At 37.6% G+C, this 22,071-nt stretch overlaps 1 protein-coding gene across 3 annotated transcripts in view; it reads right to left on the minus strand.

Moving 5' to 3' along the window:
* The window catches only part of LOC120337379 (uncharacterized), a 62,311-nt gene that overhangs the window by 26,792 nt on the left and 13,448 nt on the right, over nucleotides 1–22,071 (minus strand). Inside the window, exons 15-35 of one of the 3 annotated variants that reach the window (XM_078117006.1) lie at nucleotides 21,474–21,590; nucleotides 20,442–20,552; nucleotides 19,928–20,041; nucleotides 19,486–19,575; nucleotides 19,009–19,119; nucleotides 17,921–18,046; nucleotides 16,128–16,217; nucleotides 15,360–15,449; nucleotides 14,434–14,544; nucleotides 13,845–13,955; nucleotides 13,274–13,384; nucleotides 12,326–12,415; nucleotides 10,904–11,032; nucleotides 10,252–10,386; nucleotides 9,552–9,749; nucleotides 9,018–9,092; nucleotides 3,880–4,068; nucleotides 3,687–3,758; nucleotides 3,349–3,477; nucleotides 2,997–3,119; nucleotides 2,394–2,459 (exon numbers count right to left, since the gene is read on the minus strand). In XM_078117006.1, coding sequence (XP_077973132.1) covers nucleotides 2,394–2,459; nucleotides 2,997–3,119; nucleotides 3,349–3,477; nucleotides 3,687–3,758; nucleotides 3,880–4,068; nucleotides 9,018–9,092; nucleotides 9,552–9,749; nucleotides 10,252–10,386; nucleotides 10,904–11,032; nucleotides 12,326–12,415; nucleotides 13,274–13,384; nucleotides 13,845–13,955; nucleotides 14,434–14,544; nucleotides 15,360–15,449; nucleotides 16,128–16,217; nucleotides 17,921–18,046; nucleotides 19,009–19,119; nucleotides 19,486–19,575; nucleotides 19,928–20,041; nucleotides 20,442–20,552; nucleotides 21,474–21,590 — 2,388 coding nt within the window. Of the gene's footprint in view, nucleotides 1–2,393; nucleotides 2,460–2,996; nucleotides 3,120–3,348; nucleotides 3,478–3,686; nucleotides 3,759–3,879; nucleotides 4,069–9,017; nucleotides 9,093–9,551; nucleotides 9,750–10,251; nucleotides 10,387–10,897; nucleotides 11,033–12,325; nucleotides 12,416–13,273; nucleotides 13,385–13,844; nucleotides 13,956–14,433; nucleotides 14,545–15,359; nucleotides 15,450–16,127; nucleotides 16,218–17,920; nucleotides 18,047–19,008; nucleotides 19,120–19,485; nucleotides 19,576–19,927; nucleotides 20,042–20,441; nucleotides 20,553–21,473; nucleotides 21,591–22,071 lie in introns of all 3 variants that reach the window. The other 2 variants (XM_078117007.1, XM_078117005.1) reach the window with 2 other exon arrangements.

Below are 22,071 nucleotides of genomic sequence, written 5' to 3' on the forward strand. Positions count from 1 at the left end.
TGTTCTGGATTGGGATAGATATAAAAGTTTAGGCAAATGGTTAGAGTAAGCATATGTAGTGGGATTCATGGTATGTTCTGGGTTAGGATAGATATGAAACTTTGGGCAAATGGTCAGAGAGTGAACATATGAAGTGGGATTCATGGTATGTTCTGGGTTAGGATAGATATGAAACTTTGGGCAAATGGTTAGAGAGTAAGCATATGAGGTGGGATTCATGGTATGTTCTGGGTTAGGATAGATATGAAACTTTGGGCAAATGGTTAGAGAGTGAACATATGAAGTGGGATTCATGCTATGTTCTGGGTTAGGATAGCTATAAAACTTTGGGAAAATGGTTAGAGAGTAAACATATGAAGTGGGATTCATGGTATGTTCTGGATTGGGATAGATATAAAAGTTTAGGCAAATGGTTAGAGTAAGCATATGTAGTGGGATTCATGGTATGTTCTGGGTTAGGATAGCTATAAAACTTTGGGCAAATGGTTAGAGAGTAAGCATATGAAGTGGGATTCATGGTATGTTCTGGGTTAGAATAGATATAAAACTTTGAGCAAATGGTTAGAGTAAGCATATGAAGTGGGATTCGTGGTATGTTCTGAGTTAGGATAGATATAAAACTTTTGGCAAATGGTCAGAGTTAGCATATGAAGCGGGATTCATGGTATGTTCTGAGTTAGGATAGATATAAAACTTTTGGCAAATGGTTAGAGTAAGCATATGTAGTGGGATTCATGATATGTTCTGAGTTAGGATAGATATAAAACTTTTGGCAAATGGTTAGAGTAAGCATATGAAGTGGGATTCATGGTATGTTCTGAGTTAGGATAGATATAAAACTTTTGACAAATGGTTAGAGTAAGCATATGGAGTGGGATTCATGGTATGTTCTGAGTTAGGATAGATATAAAACTTTTGGCAAATGGTTAGAGTTAGCATATGAAGTGGGATTCATGGTATCTTCTGGGTTAAGATAGATATAAAACTTCAGGCAAATGGTTAGAGTAAGCATATGAAATAGGATTCGTGGTATCTTCTGGGTTAGGATAGATATAAAACTTTGGGCAAATGGTTAGAGTAAGCATATGAAATAGGATTCGTGGTATGTTCTGGGTTAGGATAGATATAAAACTTCAGGTAAATGGTTAGAGTATCATATTAAGTGGGATTCATGGTATGTTCTGTGTTAGTATAGATATAAAACTTTGGGCAAATGGTTAGAGAGTAAGCATATGAAGTGGGATTCATGGTATGTTCTGTGTTAGTATAGATATAAAACTTTGGGCAAATGGTTAGAGAGTAAGCATATGAAGTGGGATTCATGGTATGTTCTGGGTTAGGATAGCTATAAAACTTTGGGCAAATGGTTAGAGAGTAAGCATATGAAGTGGGATTCATGGTATGTTCTGGGTTAGGATAGCTATAAAACTTTGGGCAAATGGTTAGAGAGTAAGCATATGAAGTGGGATTCATGGTATGTTCTGGATTGGGATAGATATAAAAGTTTGGGCAAATGGTTAGAGTAAGCATATGTAGTGGGATTCATGGTATGTTCTGGGTTAGGATAGATATAAAACTTTGGGCAAATGGTTAGGGAGTAAACATATGAAGTGGGATTCATGGTATGTTCTGGGTTAGGATAGATATGAAACTTTGGGCAAATGGTTAGAGTAAGCATATGAAGTAGGATTCATGGTATGTTCTGGGTTAGGATAGCTATAAAACTTTGGGCAAATGGTTAGAGTAAGCATATGAAGTGGGATTCGTGGTATGTTCTGAGTTAGGATAGATATAAAACTTTGGGAAAATGGTTAGAGTAAGCATATGAAGTGGGATTCATGGTATGTTCTGGGTTAGGATAGATATAAAACCATAGGCAAATGTTTAGAGTAAGCATATGAAATGGGATTCATGGTATGTTCTGGGTTAAGATAGATATAAAACTTTGGGCAAATGGTTAGAGTAAGCATATGAAGTGGGATTCGTGGTATGTTCAGGGTTAGGATAGATATAAAACTTTGGGCAAATGGTTAGAGTAAGCATATGAAGTGGAATTCATGGTATGTTCTGGGTTAGGATAGATATAAAACTTTGGGCAAATGATTAGAGTAAGCATATGAAGTAGGATTCATGGTATGTTCTGGGTTAGGATAGATATAAAACTTTGGGCAAATGATTAGAGTAAGCATAAGAAGTGGGATTCATGGTATCTTCTGGGTTGGGATAGATATAAAACTTTGGGCAAATGGTTAGAGTAAGCATATGAAGTGGGATTCGTGGTAAAAGTTATTGGCCACTGCCTTGTTCTGCAATAAAGTGCAGGAACCGAATGATAAAGGTATAATACTCGACTGTATGCTTGGAAACCAATGCAAAACTCTCGATAATATTACCAGTAGCGGACGTTCCCTGATGTTCATGTGCGCCAGAGGGTGTCATACTTCCAGAGCCTATTGCAGCTATAAAAGGAAAAAAATTTCATTAATTAATAACAAGTAACCTTTGGGTTAGAATAAATATTTCAGCAGTTATCTCACATAACTTGAACTTGTCTAAATGACCTAGTCCTAGAGACTTGACTTAGAGAGAACTTTAATGATTCCTCGATTAAGAGAAAATTTCGATGAAACACGATTTACTATGTTAAACAATATTTTTCGGTTTTTAAAAAATAGAGTTGTTTTTTTCTAAATTTTTCAATGAGACTCATATTTACACATTACTTTGTTTATTATGACTCAGACTCACTAGTGACTGAAATTGACTTGAGATTTAACGATCAGGATTTCGTCATACTAAAGAAATGACTCGGCTTGATTCAAGACTAAGATTTAAACTTTGTAACCAGAACTTGGTATGTAAGACAACACTATATATGGATACTATGTATGTAAGATAAATTCACATATAATCAATGTTTTTCAAATATTTCATTTTTGGCTTATTTTACTTTAGGTTCCTCAATGATTCAGTCCTATTACTCTGCAAAAAACTACCTTCTCCTCCAGTTGCCCCTCGTGTGTCCACAAGCGGTTCTGATGATCGGGAACCAAATGGAGATGCACCAAGTTGAGGTGATGGAACACTGGACACTCTTTTCGGTTCTTCACATCGTGCAACTGAACAAAAATTGAGGATGCAACATTATAATAATTGTTTTATTGTTTTTTGAAAAATCATATCTTTTTAATTTTTTAATATTATTCAGCATTGTCTTTACTCTAATATATTTGAACAATATATGTGCGCCTTATGTATGAACAAAACCTCAATTTAAGCACTTTATTTAGTGATCGCTTTATAACCCGGTGCCCCCTATGGTTCTTGAAATACGATACTCAATCCTACCTTCACCTCCAGGTGACCCTTCTGGCTTTGAAAATTGATCGGCTGATTGAGATAGAGATGAACTGAGTGGAACATTAGACACTCTCTCCTCTTCCACAGATTGCGAAAGTGTTGTTGGATGAGGAGAATCTGTTCAGGAATAATGTTCAAACTACATAGCAATATTTCAAGGTTACCCATGTTTTTCAAAGAAGTTTCACTTAATCAGGGGTTTGCCTACGGAAGGCACCTTCATACAAGTTGTGTTTGTTGTTAATTAAATTGCAATCTTACTTGACTTTCAGTATATTTATCGTCATGTATAACTAATTTATAATTTGTATAGACCCCGAAGTTACCTTGTTCAGATCCATCTTCATTCAGAAAACCATCTACCAGTTGCCAGATTTTTTTAGTTGTTGCTGATTCACCTGTGTTAAATAAAAAAATATTTTGTTTGGCCCGCCGTCAAATAATGTTGCACAATGCACACTCATCAACACCCCTGGGCTAAATATTAGACATTAGGTTAATTAAACTTTCAATACTCACCATTCTTGTATTTCCACTGAGTCAACATTTGCAGATTCCTTTCTTCAACAAATCTTGCATTGTCCTTTATGTTTTCGACTTCCAGCATACTGAGCGATAAACCTTTCCTAGATAATGCAAATCTTTTGAACTGCGCAGCATTGGCAAAGACTTTCGGAACTTTCAGAAAAGCATCTTCGATTCTGGGACCTGTTGGAAGGAAAACCAGAATAAATACGAACCCCTATTCTCGCCACATTCGGATGTATTTAAATATAAGCCTCATGCCCGCCAACTATGAAGATTTCAGATACAGACCACATGCCAACCATGTCTAGAGATCTCTGATACTAATCCCATGCCCACCACCACTTGAGATCTCTGATACTAACCCCATGCTCACCACCTCTAGAGATCTCAGATACAAACCCCATGCCCACCACCTCTGGAGATCTTGGACACAAACCCCATGCCCATCACCTCTTGAGATCTAGGATATAAACCCCATGCCCACCACTTCTGGAGATCCAGGATATATACCCCATGCCCACCCCCTCTTGAGATCTAGGATATAAATCCCATGCCCACCCCCTCTTGAGATCTAGGATATAAACCCCATGCCCACCACCTATTGAGATCTAGGATATAAACCCCATGCCCACCACTTCTGGAGATCTAGGATATATACCCCATGCCCACCCCCTCTTGAGATCTAGGATATAAATCCCATGCCCACCACCTCTTGAGATCTAGGATATAAACCCCATGCCCACCACTTCTGGAGATCTAGGATATATACCCCATGCCCACCCCCTCTTGAGATCTAGGATATAAACCCCATGCCCACCCCCACTTGAGATCTAGGATATAAACCCCATGCTCACCACTTCTGGAGATCTAGGATATAAACCCCATGCCCACCCTCTCTTGAGATCTAGGATATAAACCCCATGCCCACCACCTCTTGAGATCTCAGATATAAACCCCATGCCCACCCCCTCTTGAGATCTAGGATATAAACCCCATGCTCACCACTTCTGGAGATCTAGGATATATACCCCATGCCTACCCCCTCTTGAGATCTGGGATATAAACCCCATGCCCACCACTTCTGGAGATCTAGGATATAAACCCCATGCCCACCCCCTCTTGAGATCTGGGATATAAACCCCATGCCCACCCCCACTTGAGATCTCGGATATAAACCCCATGCCCACCCCCTCTTGAGATCTCGGATATAAACCCCATGCCCACCCCCACTTGAGATCTCGGATATAAACCCCATGCCCACCCCCTCTTGAGATCTCGGATATAAACCCCATGCCCACCCCCACTTGAGATTCCGGATATAAACCCCATGCCCACCCCCACTTGAGATCTCGGACACAAACCCCATGCCCACCACCTCCCGAAATCTCAGATACAAACCCCATGCCCACCACTTCTGGAGATCTAGGATATAAACCCCATGCCCACCCCCTCTTGAGATCTCGGATATAAACCCCATGCCCACCCCCACTTGAGATCTCGGATATAAACCCCATGCCCACCCCCTCTTGAGATCTCGGATATAAACCCCATGCCCACCCCCACTTGAGATCTCGGATATAAACCCCATGCCCACCCCCTCTTGAGATCTAGGATATAAACCCCATGCCCACCACTTCTGGAGATCTAGGATATATACCCCATGCCCAGGAATGGCCAATACCGAATAGTTTACTATTTCGAATACATTCGAAATTATTATTTTTGAATATGAAATTTCGAATACTTCGAAAATAAATTCAGGTAAAATAAGCTTATCTTGGTGTATCTCAGTATTTGCATACAATAAACAATGGAATAACCGTTACCTACAAGCTGGCTACCAGAAAATTTATACCCGCTGTTGACGTGGTATTTTAAAGTTATTTTCATAAAAGTAATCCTTTCGTAGGACGGCGCAACCATGAGTTAGGCTACGTTGAGCGCAATTAAATTAATACCGCAAGACATTTTAAATTCTGTTATCAGTCGTCGATTTATTAAATAAGTCAATACTTTTACCTATCATTATCAAAACTATTTGCCGGAAGTGGGTAAAAGTATAAATAATTTTTTGTGATTATGAAAATATAAATTAAAAATTAATTATATTCCGGCATTTTACCACACATATTTCCACAGATTGTCACATTATTTTAAAGTTGCAATGCTTTTGTTTTTCGTAAGTACAAAACTGGGAATCAAAAATTAATCATAATCAGGCAGTTACCACACATTTTATGTCCACAGATTGCCGCCGTATCTTTTAGAGTAGTTATGCATTAATTTATTCGAAAGGTCGACGTAACTATGAGTTACCTTAAATACAATTAAATTAATTCGGTAAGACATTTTAAATGCTGTTGTCGTTCATGAATTTAAATATTTTGTCGCAACGGAAAATTATCCTAGATAAAAGTCCATACTTTTAATTATCACTATCTAAAGTAGTTTCCTAAAAGCGGGAAATAGTATAAATTATTTTTCCGCGAGTGCGAAAATACAAATCAAAAATTAATTGCAATCGGGCAGTTTACCACACATTTTATGTCCACAGGTTGCAGTGGTATTTTAGAGTTGTAATATTATTTGTTTTTCTTAAGTACGGAAATAGGAATAGAAAATTAATTATAAATGGGGCAGTTTACCACACAATTTATGTCCGCAGATCGCCTCAGTATTGAATAGTAATACTTTTATTTTTTCGTTAGTTGACGCAACCATGAGTTACGTTAATTAAACAAAATTAAATCAATACGGTAAGGCATTTTAAATGGTGTTATTGTTCACGAATTTGAATATTTTGTCGCAACTGAAAATCACCATAGTATAAAGTCAATACTTTTTGACTATCATTATCAAAATTATTTGCCAAAAATCGGGAAATAGTGTAAATGATTTTTCCTAATAAATCGACTTGTTTTTTCCGACCTGCGACAATTTATTGGGTGTCGTAATTTGTAACAAAGCGTACGACTTTATTTACCGTAACTTATTCAATATCTGACTTACTGGTAATGGATTTATGTGAGACTCGTGACTCAATACAAATGAATGCGTAAGTTAGAAGCCTTGCAAGGGAATGGCAATAGTGCCAATCTCACAACCGTGCAAATGTGTTGCAACAATATGAGGCGCATGCTGGCACAGAAGATAACAAACAATTAAAGCGGCGATACTATTTCACCGTCATTACAAAACGTGGCGGCGATACTATTTCACCGTCATTACAAAACGTGACAAAGCGCGGAAAATCGTTTGAAGATTTCTCTTTAAAACGAAACGAAACTCCTTGCTGACGGCGAAAAGTGGCTATTACTCGGAATTATTCGAAAATCAGCCAAAAAGGTATTCGAATACTTTGATATTCGAATGTTTTCGAATATTCGATTCGTTTTGGACAACCCTGCCCATGCCCACCCCTCTTGAGATCTAGGATATAAACCCCATGCCCACCACTTCTGGAGATCTAGGATATATACCCCATGCCCACCCCCTCTTGAGATCTAGGATATAAACCCCATGCCCACCACTTCTGGAGATCTAGGATATATACCCCATGCCCACCCCCTCTCGAGATCTAGGATATAAACCCCATGCCCACCCCCTCTTGAGATCTAGGATATAAACCCCATGCCCACCACTTCTGGAGATCTAGGATATATACCCCATGCCCACCCCCTCTTGAGATCTAGGATATAAACCCCATGCCCACCACTTCTGGAGATCTAGGATATATACCCCATGCCCACCCCCTCTCGAGATCTAGGATATAAACCCCATGCCCACCCCCTCTTGAGATCTAGGATATAAACCCCATGCCCACCCCCTATTGAGATCTAGGATATAAAACCCTATGCCCACCACCTATTGAGATCTAGGATATAAACCCCATGCCCACCACTTCTGGAGATCTAGGATATAAACCCCATGCCCACCCCCTCTTGAGATCTAGGATATAAACCCCATGCCCACCCCCGCTTGAGATCTAGGATATAAACCCCATGCCCACCCCCTATTGAGATCTAGGATATAAACCCCATGCCCACCCCCTATTGAGATCTAGGATATAAACCCCATGCCCACCCCCTCTTGAGATCTAGGATATAAACCCCATGCCCACCCCCTCTTGAGATCTAGGATATAAACCCCATGCCCACCCCCTATTGAGATCTAGGATATAAACCCCATGCCCACCACTTCTGGAGATCTAGGATATAAACCCCATGCCCACCCCCTCTTGAGATCTGGGATATAAACCCCATGCCCACCCCCTCTTGAGATCTAGGATATAAACCCCATGCCCACCCCCACTTGAGATCTAGGATATAAACCCCATGCCCACCCCAGTTGAGATCTAGGATATAAACCCCATGCCCACCACTTCTGGAGATCTAGGATATATACCCCATGCCCACCCCCTCTTGAGATCTAGGATATAAACCCCATGCTCACCACTTCTGGAGATCTAGGATATATACCCCATGCCCACCCCCTCTTGAGATCTAGGATATATACCCCATGCCCACCCCCTCTTGAGATCTAGGATATAAACCCCATGCCCACCCCCTATTGAGATCTAGGATATAAACCCCATGCCCACCCCCTATTGAGATCTAGGATATAAACCCCATGCCCACCCCCTCTTGAGATCTAGGATATAAACCCCATGCCCACCCCCTCTTGAGATCTAGGATATAAACCCCATGCCCACCCCCTATTGAGATCTAGGATATAAACCCAATGCCCACCCCCTATTGAGATCTAGGATATAAACCCATGCCCACCACCTATTGAGATCTAGGATATAAACCCGATGCCCACCACTTCTGGAGATCTAGGATATAAACCCCATGCCCACCACTTCTGGAGATCTAGGATATAAACCCCATGCCCACCCCCTCTTGAGATCTAGGATATAAACCCCATGCCCACCCCCACTTGAGATCTAGGATACAAACCCCATGCCCACCACCTCTCGACATTATTCAAGATGTTGGATACAGAACCAATTTCTAATAACTCTTGGGATCTGACGCAAATGGGAAGTGTTTTTAACAATCCTAGATTGAATGCTTGTCGAGAACTTTGTATGGCACAAAGGTGTGAAACAGGTCATGAAGTAAACTTACCGGTGACACCACTATTCTCTGCCTTGCGATGTTTCTCAACAACCTCTCTGATATATCTGGATGTTGCATGTGATCCTGAAATACAGAGGAAATATGACCAATTTATGAGTAAATATTTCAATTTTATGGTGAAAATCTATCTTCAGATTTCTCAAATGAACCATGACTTCGACTTGACTATGGCTCTCAAGTCCTGATTGTGAAAGCTTCGACTTGGGCTTCGATATTAAATAACGTTTTACATTTTTTTCAATTCCAGAAAATTGCGATCAATAGCTTGAGTTTCCCACTCCCCACTTTTAGAATCATGGAAGGCGACTCCGAGGCTGTGGTGAGTAGTAACCATGTTTCCGATTTCAATGCCAGCAATACAGGTAGACCTACAACTTCACAAGTTAATGAGGTTACTCAACGCTATGTAAAACTGGAATGGTGTGTTTCCCACATTTCGTTTCAAGCACAACCTTATACACGCAACTGATCAAAACTTTCCCACAAACCTACCTCGCTTATGGAAAACAAACAAATATTTACCGTTTTTTTCTTTCCAAAGTTGAAGCATCTCAAACTTTTGATCTTCAACAGAACTTGCATTATCTTCAATAATTGTTGAGATTTCATTGATACTGAGTGTGAGACCTGTCCCAGCTTGTGCAAACATTTTGAAATGTTTGAAAGTTGGAAATTTCTTCAAGATATCAGTGCAAGCGTCTTCAAATCTCTCATTGTCTCCTGAAATATTGATTAGACTTGCTTTACACAATTGCTATGAATTAAGCCTAGTATAAATATGAACAGTCGTAAGCGATGACTACACAATAAACATAAAATTGTTACCATAAATATTATCTTGTTTTATCACCACACCCATGCAAGTTCACTTTTCCCGTCTTATTATAAAGCTACTTTTCCAACTTCCAAAATACGTAACAAAACCTTTCTACATTAAATCTTACTAGATGGCACTAGAGAGTCAATATTTTATCCAATTGGTTACTAGTCATTTAATTACTGGTGAAAGGGTTAGGGTGACACAACATTAGTACACTGCTAAGCATTTCTAATTTGGAAAATTTACGAATCGCGTGAAAAAAATAATTCACAAATCTACTATGTTATAGCAACTTCTTCTCAAACATATATTTAACAACATTTCAATATTTTCAAATATTTGAATCACCTAGGCTTTTTTTCTGACTGAATAATTATCAATTACTTTAATATTCAAACCCACCTTCACCTGCTGTTGCCCCTTGTGGCTCTGGATGTTGCTCAGCTGATTGAGGATCAAATGGAGATGCACCGAGCTTGGGTGGTGGAACATTGGACACTCTCTCCTCTTCCTCAGATTGTGCGAGTGAAGTTGCATCTGTATTGGAAGAAGGTTGATAAATATAACACTCTTAAAAAGGCCCTACCCAAGCACCCAATTATATGTAACCTGCAACACCTAAGATTCAGCGCATTAGGTAAAAGACATGGTATTTTGAATTGTTCAAATCATTGCTGTTAGAAAAAAATTCGAGGTTTAGGAATTCCAAAATGCAAGAATTTTTACATTACCTCATGATTATATAATCATAATCCTATTATATTATGCATTATAATAGATTGAATGACACCACCACAACAGAGATAACTCTGGTTGATTATCAGATGATGGACTATTATATAGATGGTGAATCAAAGCTTCAAATTCGAAGAGTTTGATGGGCGGTAAAGGCAGTAAAAATCTTTCAACAGCCAAAATAATTATACGTTACTGATATTCTCCATCTTAAGAGATCTTGGATACAAACCCCTTCATATTGTTAAATATTTGATTCATTTAGGCATTTCTTGTCTGACGCATCATCAATATCTTTAATATTCAAACCCACCTTCACCTGCTCTTGCTCCTTGTGGCTCTGGATGTTGCTCAGCTGATTGAGGATCAAATGGAGATGCACCGAGCTTGGGTGGTGTAACATTGGACACTCTCTCCTCTTCCTCAGATTGTGCGAGTGAAGTTGCATCTGTATAAGAAATAGGTTGATAAATATAACACGCTAAACATAGCCCTACCCAAGCAACCAATTATATGTAACCTGCAACACCTAGGCTACCGTACCGACATAACACTTGTAATTGTTTAAGTCAGTGCTATCAAGGAAAAAAGTGGGTTTAGGAATTCTAATCTAATCATATTCCTATTATATCATATTTTGCTAGGTTGGATGACACTAAGACAACAGAGATAACATTGGTTGATTATTATCAGATGTGAATGAACATAAGTATAGACAAGTGGTTTTTACACCACTTTCAACTTATTTCACAGGATTTCCTCGAGCCTTTGCAATGTTTCATGATTGTGCTCCACCAAAAAGATTTAAAATCACCGGTATAGACTAATATTTCATTTTAGGGACAGACTGTATGATTTTTGTAGTTTTACATAAAAAATCTATTTCAAGAAGAATGAAGCCTAACACAAGATATAGTCTAAATCAGGAGTAGGCAACTATTTTGGGCTCGCGTGCCAAAACCGGCTAAATTTAACGACAAAATTCTTCAGCGTGCCGACCAATATTTTAACAATGCTTTGCTAATATCAAAGCAAAAAACTATTTAAACATTTAGAGACAGATCCACTATTGGGTAAAATATCAGTTTGGCAAATAGATTTGGAAAATTTTCTTATTATATATCAGTGAGACTTAGAAAGAAATACACAAACTACTGGGTTCATCTTTCGAGATAATCCTGTTACGAGACTTAATAAAGTTCTTAACCGAGAACAGTGATTGACAAGCATATGTAGATGAAAACATACATGAGTAATGCAGTTGCAAAGTTTTTAAGACACAAAACATTTTCGGCAATGGCATACCAATCAATTCGTTTTCTGCACTTCTCTCTTGTATTCCCTTCCCTAATCGCTTATTTCTTTTGAAATCAATATATAACAGTATGGTAGCAAGTAACTCTAACCAACATGAGCTATACTTCATAAATCAGGCAGAAATAAAGAAAAAGGGCGACACAGTCAAACTATGTTACGTAAGAATGTAGTCAAATGAATGCTGCGCTCTTCTCGACAAAATTTTTTCATCGTATTTTCAAATCTCTTCTCCGAACAAGGAGTAAGATAAATAGTTTTATGAAATATAACTATGATTTAGTAAGGACTGGAATTTTTTCTGCCAAGATTATTACATCATAGAAGACGTATGCAATTATTGGAACCCCATATCTTAAACTTGCGCCGCCAACAAAGTTTGATTCAACTCTCGAATCATAAAATCAGCTTCCACAACCAGCAATACCTTGATCAACTCCGGATTCTTTACTCTCAACTCTCTGTTCAACCGAACGTCCACTGTGATCACTGCCTGATGTGACGGGAATATCCGAGCCTGCAAAAACAGAAATATGGCTGCCATACTATGAAAACATTATCAAGCCAAGTTCGATTTTCGAATACTGCATTTTTTGACAAGCTCCGAATATTTTAAAATTGCTCTCTTGTTTTAAACGAAATTATTTTCTAAATTAGATCTCAGAATGTCTGATATTGATACTTGTGGTTGAATGAGATGTAAAAGGAATTTGAAGGGATTCTATTAAATAAGACACGAGGACGAAAACACAAGTCTGCCTGGCTTTAAATATTGCATATTATTCATACTCAAGACACCCGTGCATATGATTCTATGCCCCACCCCTTCTATGACATGTTGTAACACCTTCATTTTTAACAAAGCCCTACCGAGCACCAGAGTACAGTAAGACATAGAAATTGTTCAAGTCAGTACTGTTAAGGAAAGAGGTTTAGGAGCTCCAAACTGATCATAATTTATTATATTGCGCCAGGTTGGGTGGCAACAGAGGTGAATGAACATGGTATAGACAAGTGGTTTTTATACTACTTTCAAATTATTTCACAGGGGGTCCCTTTGGAATATTTAATAGGGATTCTGCTCCACTCAAAGGGAATCATTCTTTGGAATTTGTTCATCTTATATATATATCAAATAGAAGATCGAATTCACACATTAAGATCTGAATGGGTCGCCGGCCGTCATTTTTTCCCTACTTGACTGATCTCAGACACAATCCCTATGTCAGCCATCTTACCTTGGGTAGAATGTATTAGATATGGTAGAGCAGACATTGCCAAACCCGGAACAATTCGGTCCATTGCAAAATAGAGGCAACTTGTTATTAGGGGGATGAAACCCACACTTGGAAATTTTGCTAATATATTTCGTTACCTCTAATCTTTGTCATCTCGCTTCTTTGTCTTGCAGGTGATGGGATACCACCCTTGCTGCTTTCCACTGCGCTTAATTCAGAAGATATTTTGCCTGAGATTTGAGAAGGATCTGTAACAAGCAAGCTCAGTTAATATTTATGTGACTGATCACAAAATACTTGCATAAAGAAACATGCGGTAAAATAAGCATTGCTTTTCACGTAGTAGACTAACTGAAACAAAAACTTATCAACAATTCACATACCGGACATGTACTCATGACTAACATGAACTACTTGTTCGTCCTTGTTTGGAGTGAATGTATGAGAACAACTCATAAAGAATCATCTCATCTATTGTTCTTACGAGGATTTATCGGCAATTGAAAACTAATCTGAGTTTTGTCAGTTCATGAGATGTTGGTGTTTCATTTTTAAGAGAAAAACTGACAGAATGCCAGATTATCCCAATTACTTCATGGTGAGGAAAGCCTAAGAGGTGGAGGGGGGGTAGGGTCATGATTGTGACCAATTCTGTGCCTAATATATGGGGAAACCCCAACTTTAAATTGTGCTCATATCTTTCGTTACCTTTACTTTTCGCTACCACCGGTCTCTGCATTCCAGGTGATGAGCTACCACCTTTGCCTCTTTTCACCGAGCTTGGTTTGGAAGAACTTTTTGCTGAGATTTGGGAAGGATCTGTGACAAGTAAAGATGGGTAATATTAATGTGAAGAAAAACTGGGGTTAAGAAACAATGGGTAGACAAAGTATCGCTTTCTAGCAGTCGAGTATCTGAAACAAATACTAGTTAATACCTCCTATACGTCAGGTGAACTCATAACTGGATAAGGATCCATGGCTTGACATAAACTTGAACCACCCTTTTAGTTTTTTTCACCCCCGAGATAAATTCAACAATATTTTAATGCTATAATCTTTCCAACCCTACTGCAGTTCTCTCTAGGCTTGTGTCACTATCAAATTAACCCAATTTTTCTAATAATTTTTTTTCGCTCGCCAGAAGTCGCTGTTTTATTTTTAAGAGACAAAATGGATAACATATAAGTTTTCATACGACGGGATCAGAATCCCACATCCATACCAGTGAGAATAAAGCCTGAAAGAAGAACATAGTCCAAGTTCCTCTATTTTTATATTACCATTTCTCTTATTACCTTTACTTTTTGCCACCTCCTGTCTCTTTCTAGCTGGTGATGGACTGCCACCCTTGCTGCTTTCTACTGCACTTGGTTCAGAAGTACTTTTTTCGGAGATTTGAGAAGGATCTGTAACAAGAATATTTACATGTTGGATTATCATGTTACTGCTGACATGACATCAAGGGAAATGAACAAAGGAAAAGTAGCAGTATTGCTTTACATATATTAGCACTTGACGAAAGCAATGTAACACGTGATATTGCCAATGCACGGTGGTTCACAAAAACACGGGACACTGGATAATATTATGTGACTAATCAAGTAAAACTGAGGTGAATGAATGAACGTAAGCTAGAAGAAATATTGCTTTCCAAGCAGAATAGCATCTAAAACAAATACTAGTTAACATTCTCCCATACCCGACATGGACTCATTACCGGACGAGAAGCCAAGGTCGACATTATGACTGTACTGCCTTATTAGTTACCTTTTTTCTCCCCTGAGAAAAATTTGAAAATTACCAATCGTGTGATGAATTATCTGTAAGACGTGCGATGCCAAAACTAGATGTTGCGTGATGGTTGAAAATTTTTGATGCATGGTAGACTAATAGAGCATTTGTAATGGAGAAATGTGTAGAAAAAACTATTTAGTAAGAAATACACTTAGATCAGGCAGGATTGGGGGAGATTAGACAGTTCGGTAGCAGGGTGAATTTTTCAACATTTTTTCGAATCACTTCTTCGAACAAGGAGTTAGACAAATAGTTTTATGAAATATTACCATGCTCTTGGAGGACTAGAATTTTCCCAATAAAGATTATTACGTCATAGATGAAAGGATCATTTGAACCGGATATCCTTAACATGCATTGCTAACATAGTTTGATACAAAACTCAAATCATCAAGTCATTTCTGAACAAATCCACAACCAGATTTACCTGGATCAACTCCAGTCTCTTTACTCTCAGCTCTCTGTTCAACCGAACGTCCACTCTGACCACTGCCTGATGTGCCGGGAATATCTGAGCCTGCAGCAACAGAAATATCACAATTTTATTCAAGCTTTTCTTTTTCGTTGGGTTTTTCATAATAATCCATCTGCAGTTGATCGACGACTCAAACGAAATGAAGTTACATTACAATGACAAAGTCGTCGGTAACTCGGCAACAGGCTCTGTCTGCTCAAAATACTGGAAAAGATCTCAGCGGCATATGCTTTTCAAGAGAAAAAACTCCAATGATTCTATTATATTGTGCCAGGTTAGATGGCACCAAGAGTTCAAGTTCAAGTTATAATCAAGTTCATTTTTCCAGCCAGTAATAAAGTTACAAAATTAGGAGAAATAAAATTTAAACACAATTTTAAGTAAAGACGCCGAGAGCTATTTTTTCTTGTACCTGCTGCGGAACTAGATGTTGCGTCATGGTTGAAAATTTGTAGGGCGTGGTAAACTAATAGAGAATTTGGAATAAGCTTAGAGAAAATATATAAGTAGCACAAACTATTTGCTGTAATATGAAATACACTTAGATAAGGGTGGATTGTTGGAGATTAGACAGTCTGATAGCAAGATTTTTCAAACGTCCTCTCTGAACAAGGGGTTAGACAAACTTATATCCTTAACATGCATTGCTAACATTGTTCGATACAAAACTCAAGTCGTTTGATACAAGTAATTTTTGAACAAATCCACAACCAGCATTACCTCGATCAACCACGGATTCTTTACTCTCAGCTCTCTGTTCAACCGAACGTCCACTCTGATCACTGCCTGATGTGCCGGGAATATCCGAGCCTGCAAAACAGAAATATGGTTGTCATACTATGAAAGCATTAGGAGACTATTACTCTTATTTATTTCGGAACTTGCTGTGAGCTCTAGGGAATTTGGAACCATTTGGAGAAAAATAATAAAGTTATAGCTCAACATAAGGCCGTTTTGTGCAAAGTTAGGCAATGTAACGGCATTTAATAAATTAACTAATGAATTATCGAATCTATTACAAAGCAACAGAAATATGGCTGCCATACTATGAGAGCATTATCAGGTCAATCTCAATTTTTAAAATAATGCATTTTTTGACAAACTCAAACCGAGTATGATAAAAATTATGGGTCGGTATTGGAAAGATCAGGTTTTCTGATATTCGTACTGGAGAGAGAAATGTGAGCAACAGTGGGTAGGGGTTATGTAAACATATGTGTGTATACATGAATATGGCACATTCAACTGGTTCTCATAGAATTTTTCTTTCTTCCAATATATATGAAATTTCTTTCAAGTTTTAAACTACGCCAACTTTCACCAAAATCATTTCAGAATAACATAGTTGAAGTATTTAGGATACATGTGCTAAGAAGGTGAATGTTGCACAAATGGAAAACTTTGTTGCCAAAAAACAAATCTAAACTGAATATTGCCCACATCACCTAAGCTATAAAAATAGTAATATATAAATCAAACAATAATTGTTAAAACAGGTTTACGTCAAAGTAAGTCGAGGTGAAGCTTTATACCCAATGGACACTCGATCCAAGGAAAAACGGATAACGACTCCGAGCACCATTTTGTGTGTAACCATGGGAATGGAAGCGAAAGTCTGTACAGTAGCTGAATACAGATATTGCCTGACTTGTGGTTAACAGAATAGAATTTTCATATTTATCCCGCGAGGGAAAGCCCATAAGTCGGCATAATCATATTTTATAACAAAGTTTTGTTTGTCGCAGTTAGGAATAAGAGAGTATGGATACAAGTGGAAGAATAGGGTAAGATGCGTTGGTGCCGGAGACGTTTTGAAATGGTAAAAGACATGACCTAGTGTTAATTGGTAAAAAAAAATTTTTAATTTGTGAATGAAAACATTCGACATAATAAATGAAGGTGGCAAAGTTCTAGAAAGTAGGTAACCTCTGATATGCAGCCTACAACACCTAGAGATTTGAGAAGGATCTATAACGAGTAAGGATGGATAAAATTACATGACCTATCATGTGAAAGATGTTGTTAAAGAATGTAGGGCAGAACTAGTGATGCTTTCCAAGCAGTAAAGTACCTGAAATATATACTTGTAAACAATTCCTATACCGGAAATGATCCCATGACCTGAAGAGGAGAAGCCATGCTTCAATGGAATATAGCAACAAAATGGCAGGTGTAAATTTTTTGCATGCAATGCAATGAGGAGATAAAGTCATGTTTTTATTCGAGAGATGTGTCATTGCTTGATTTTTATAAAAAGTAATTTATTAATGAAAATCTCTATTCTTGTGAAAAATTTACCATCGATGCCTGGGCGTGAAAAAAATTATTTCCGAAAATGAACATTACATAGACCAAGCAGAGAACTACAATTAGTGATGCTCATATAAAAAATGTTTAAAACTTGGCTTCGTCAAGTGCGACACCTGATGTACAAAAGATTCAAGTGTAATGCAACCACAGGTGTCAAATTGTCTAACAGAAGAACATATTCCAAAACTTTATTTTAATTTTACCGTTTTTTTCATTATCTTTACTTTTCGCCACCTTCTGTCTCTCTTGAGCTGGTGATGAACTGCCACCCTTGCTGCTTTCCACCGCACTTGGTTTGGGAGAAATTATTTCAGAGATTTGAGAAGGATCTGTAACAATAATATTTACATGTTGCGTTATCGTGTTACTGCTAACATGAAATTGAGGGAAATGAACAAAATAAAGGTAGCAGTATTTCTTTCATACAGTAGCACTTGATGAGAGCAATATAATATAACACATGAGATTGTCATTGCATGGTGGTTTTCACTTATAGCCTTCATTTAGGAGTATGTAGTCCTGCATATCTTTAAGCCCTTTTCCTAGTTACAGTCTAGTTTATTTTTCAGCCAGTAAAAAAGTAGTCGTATTCATGTAGTATGTAAACCAAGACTGCCGACACCGGAACGTAGTATGTGTAACAAGTTAGGGTTAGGCCACAAATTCAAGTAAAAATACTATAGGAGTTACTTGGCTAGTCCCTGATCTCATAATATAACTAAAAATAGAAAAATTGGAAAAAATTATTGGTGATTATTGGTATTAAACTTGGCTTGGAAGAACTTTTTGCTGAGGTTTGGGAAGGGTCTGTAACAAGTATAGATGGGTAATATTAATGTGACTGAACAAGTAAAACTGGGGTTAAGAAACAAAGGGCAGAAAAAGTATCGCTTTCTAGCAGTCGAGTATCTGAAACAAATGCTAGTTAATATTTCCTATACATCAGGTGAACTCATAACTGGATAAGGATCCATGGCTTGACTTATGCTTGAACCACCATTTTAATTTTTTTCACTTCCGAGATAAATTTAACAATGTTTTAATGCTATAATCTTTCCAACCATACTGCAGTTCTCTCTAGGCTTGTGTCACTATCAGATGAATCCAATTTTTCTAATAATTTTGTTCGCTCGCCCGAAGTCACTGTTTTATTTTCAAGAGACAAGATGAATAACATATAAGTTTTCATACGTCAGGATCAGAATCCCACATCCATACCAGTAAGAATGAAGCCTAAAAGAAGAAAATAGACCATGTCTCTTTATTTTTATATTACCATTTCTTTCATTACCTTCACTTTTTGCCACCTCCTGTCTCTTTCTAGCTGGTGATGGACTGCCACCCTTGCTGCTTTCTATTGCATTTGGTTCAGGAGAACTTTTTCCTGAGATTTGAGAAGGATCTGTGAGAAGAATATTCACATGTTGTGTTATCGCTTTACTGCTCACATAAAATCAAGGGAAATGAACAAAGAAAAAGCAGCATTATTGCTTTACATACATTAGCACTTGAAGCGAGCAATATAACACATGAGAATCCATTGCATGGTGGTTTCCACTAACAGCATTCATTTAGAAGTCTTACTTATTTAAGCCCTATTTCGAATTACGCAACGTAAGTTTATTTTTTACAGACTTTGAGAAACTGTTTTTCTTTACTATACCCGAAACTAGATGATGCGCCATGGTTGAAATTTTGTATGGCGCCATAAACTAATAGAGAATTTGGAATAAATAGAAAAATCCAACAAATCCACAAACAGCATTACCTTGATCAACTCCAGACTTTTTACTTTCAGCTCCCTGTTCAACAGAACGTCCACTCTGATCACTGCCTGATGTGCCGGGAATATCCGAGCCTGCAACAACAGAAACATGGCTGCCATACTATAAAAGTATTATGAAGTAAAACTCAATTTACAAATAACGCATTTTTGACAAACTCAAATCGAATATTTTTAAAATACTTGGTAATCCCTCCAACCCTACTGCAATTCTATATAGGGTTGCCTCACTTATAATTAAGTCTATTTAACAAATAGTTTTGTCTGTTTGTAGAGGTCGGTGTTTTATTTTTAGGAGACGAACCAAATGATATATATATTTTCACATGACAGAATTTTACATCTATAGTCCAAATAAAATCAGACTCAGATTCAGATTTTTATTTCGTCATGCAATCTATTTTAATTTCATCATTTTATTCATTACCTTTACTTTTTGCCACCTTCCGTTTCTCTTGAGCTGGTGATGGACTGCCGCCCTTGCTGCTGCTTTCCACTGCGCTTGGTTTGGAAGAACTTTTTTCCGAGATTTGAGAAGAATCTGTGACAATAATATTTACAAGTTGCGTTATCGTATTACTGTTCACATGAAATTAAGGAAAATGAACAAAGTAAAAGTAGTAGTATTGCTTTATATACATTAGCAAGTGACAAGTGCAATATAACACATCAGATTGCTATTGCATAGTGTTTCTCACAAATAGCCTTTATTTAGGAGTCTTACATTGTTATTGAAAACTACTTGAGGTTTGGTCTGCTCATAGGATGTTGCTGTTTCATTTTCAAGTGACAAACTGACAGAATGCTAGATTATCATAATTAACTCACGGTGAGTAAAGCATAACAGATGGAGGTGGAGATTGAGCCATGATTGTGACCAATATTGTGCTTAATATTTGTAAAAAAGCCCAACTTTAGATTTTGCTCATTTATTTTGTTACCTTCAATTTTCGCCCCTTCCGATTTCTGTTTTCCAGGTGATAGGTTATCACCTTTTCCGATCCCCACTGCGCTTGGTTTGGATGAAATTTTCGCCGAGATTTGAGAAGGATCTGTAACAAGTAAAGATGGAAAATATTTGTGTAACTTATCATGTGGAAGCCGTTGATAAATATACTTAGGGTGGAGCTAGAGTTGCTTTTCAAGCAGTAGAGCACCTGTAACAATTACAAAAATTCCTATACCTGACATGATCTCATGACCAAAGGAGGAACATACATACATATATTAATTCATGAATAAAAGCAGCAACTCGCATATCAGTGGGTATTTGCCTGTTCACCAGATTCGCTATTTTATTGTTTATTTTTAAGACACATTGGCCAAATGATCTAAAATTGTTCACATGACAGAATTTCTATTTCAGAGAGAATAAAGCCAAACAGAAGAACATAGTCCAAGTCCGTTTTATTTTACCATTTCTTCCATTACATGAGATTGCCATTGCATGGTGGTTCCCACTAACAGCCTTCATTTAGAAGTCTTAGATAACCTCAAGCCCTATTTCTAGTTATAGTTAAGTTTATGTTTTTAATCAGTGAAGAAGTAGCCTAGTTACAAGATTAAGGCGATTTCATTGGGAAGTGAAGACGCAACGAACTAGCTTTTCTTATAACAAACACAGTTAACTAGAACTAGTAGAGAATTTGGAATAATAGTACAATTCTTGGAGAAAATATATAAAGGACACAATCTATTTTTCCTATCACGATTATTACATCATAGATGAGATGGTCATCTGAACCTGACATCTAGGAATATCCAAGCCTGTAACAACAGAAATATGGTCACCAAACCATAAGAGCATTATGAAGTCAATCTTAAATTTAAAATAATGGATTTTTTCGCAAACCCAGATTGATTAGGATTAAAATACTTGGTATAGGGAAGCATTGTTAAAGTGTGTGACCAACTTTTAAATTAATATTTTAGAGGAAACACCAACTTTGAAACTTGCTCAAATCTTTGGTTACCTTGAATTTTCTCCTCCTCTCCCTCTATCTGACTTGCAGGTAATAATGGGCTACCACATTTGCTGCTTCCCACTGCGCTTGGTTCGGAAGTACTTTTTTTCAAGATTTGAGAAGGATCTGTAACAAGTAAAAATGGATAATGTTTATGTGACTGTTCAAGTAAAACTGGGTTAAGGAAAAGTAGGGTAGAAAAAGTACTGCATTTCAAGCAGTAGAGAACCTGAAATATTTACTAGTTAACAATTCTCATACCAACATAAACCGAATTTTGAAATCGGTTAATATTTTTCGGACGGATTCGAATTCTGTTTTTAGTGAATCCGCATACCACTAATTAGTTAGTTATTTGTTTTCAGAAGCATGGACTTGGTGGTGAAGGGAACTTTAATCGACCAGCGGTTACGTGAACCAACATACGGCAGCGAGATCTCCAGCAATCCTCTCGCACATAGCTATTTCTGCACAGGATTCAAATCTGCAAACCCATGGAGGCTAATCAAAGGTACGATGGCGAGCGTTTTCAAAACTCTTAGCACGATGAAATTTTTTTTTATCAGATCAGAAACTAGATGATGCGCTATTGTTGACAATTTCTATG

The sequence above is a fragment of the Styela clava genome, chromosome 10, assembly GCF_964204865.1.
Source record: "Styela clava chromosome 10, kaStyClav1.hap1.2, whole genome shotgun sequence".
In the NCBI taxonomy this organism is placed as follows: domain Eukaryota; kingdom Metazoa; phylum Chordata; class Ascidiacea; order Stolidobranchia; family Styelidae; genus Styela; species Styela clava.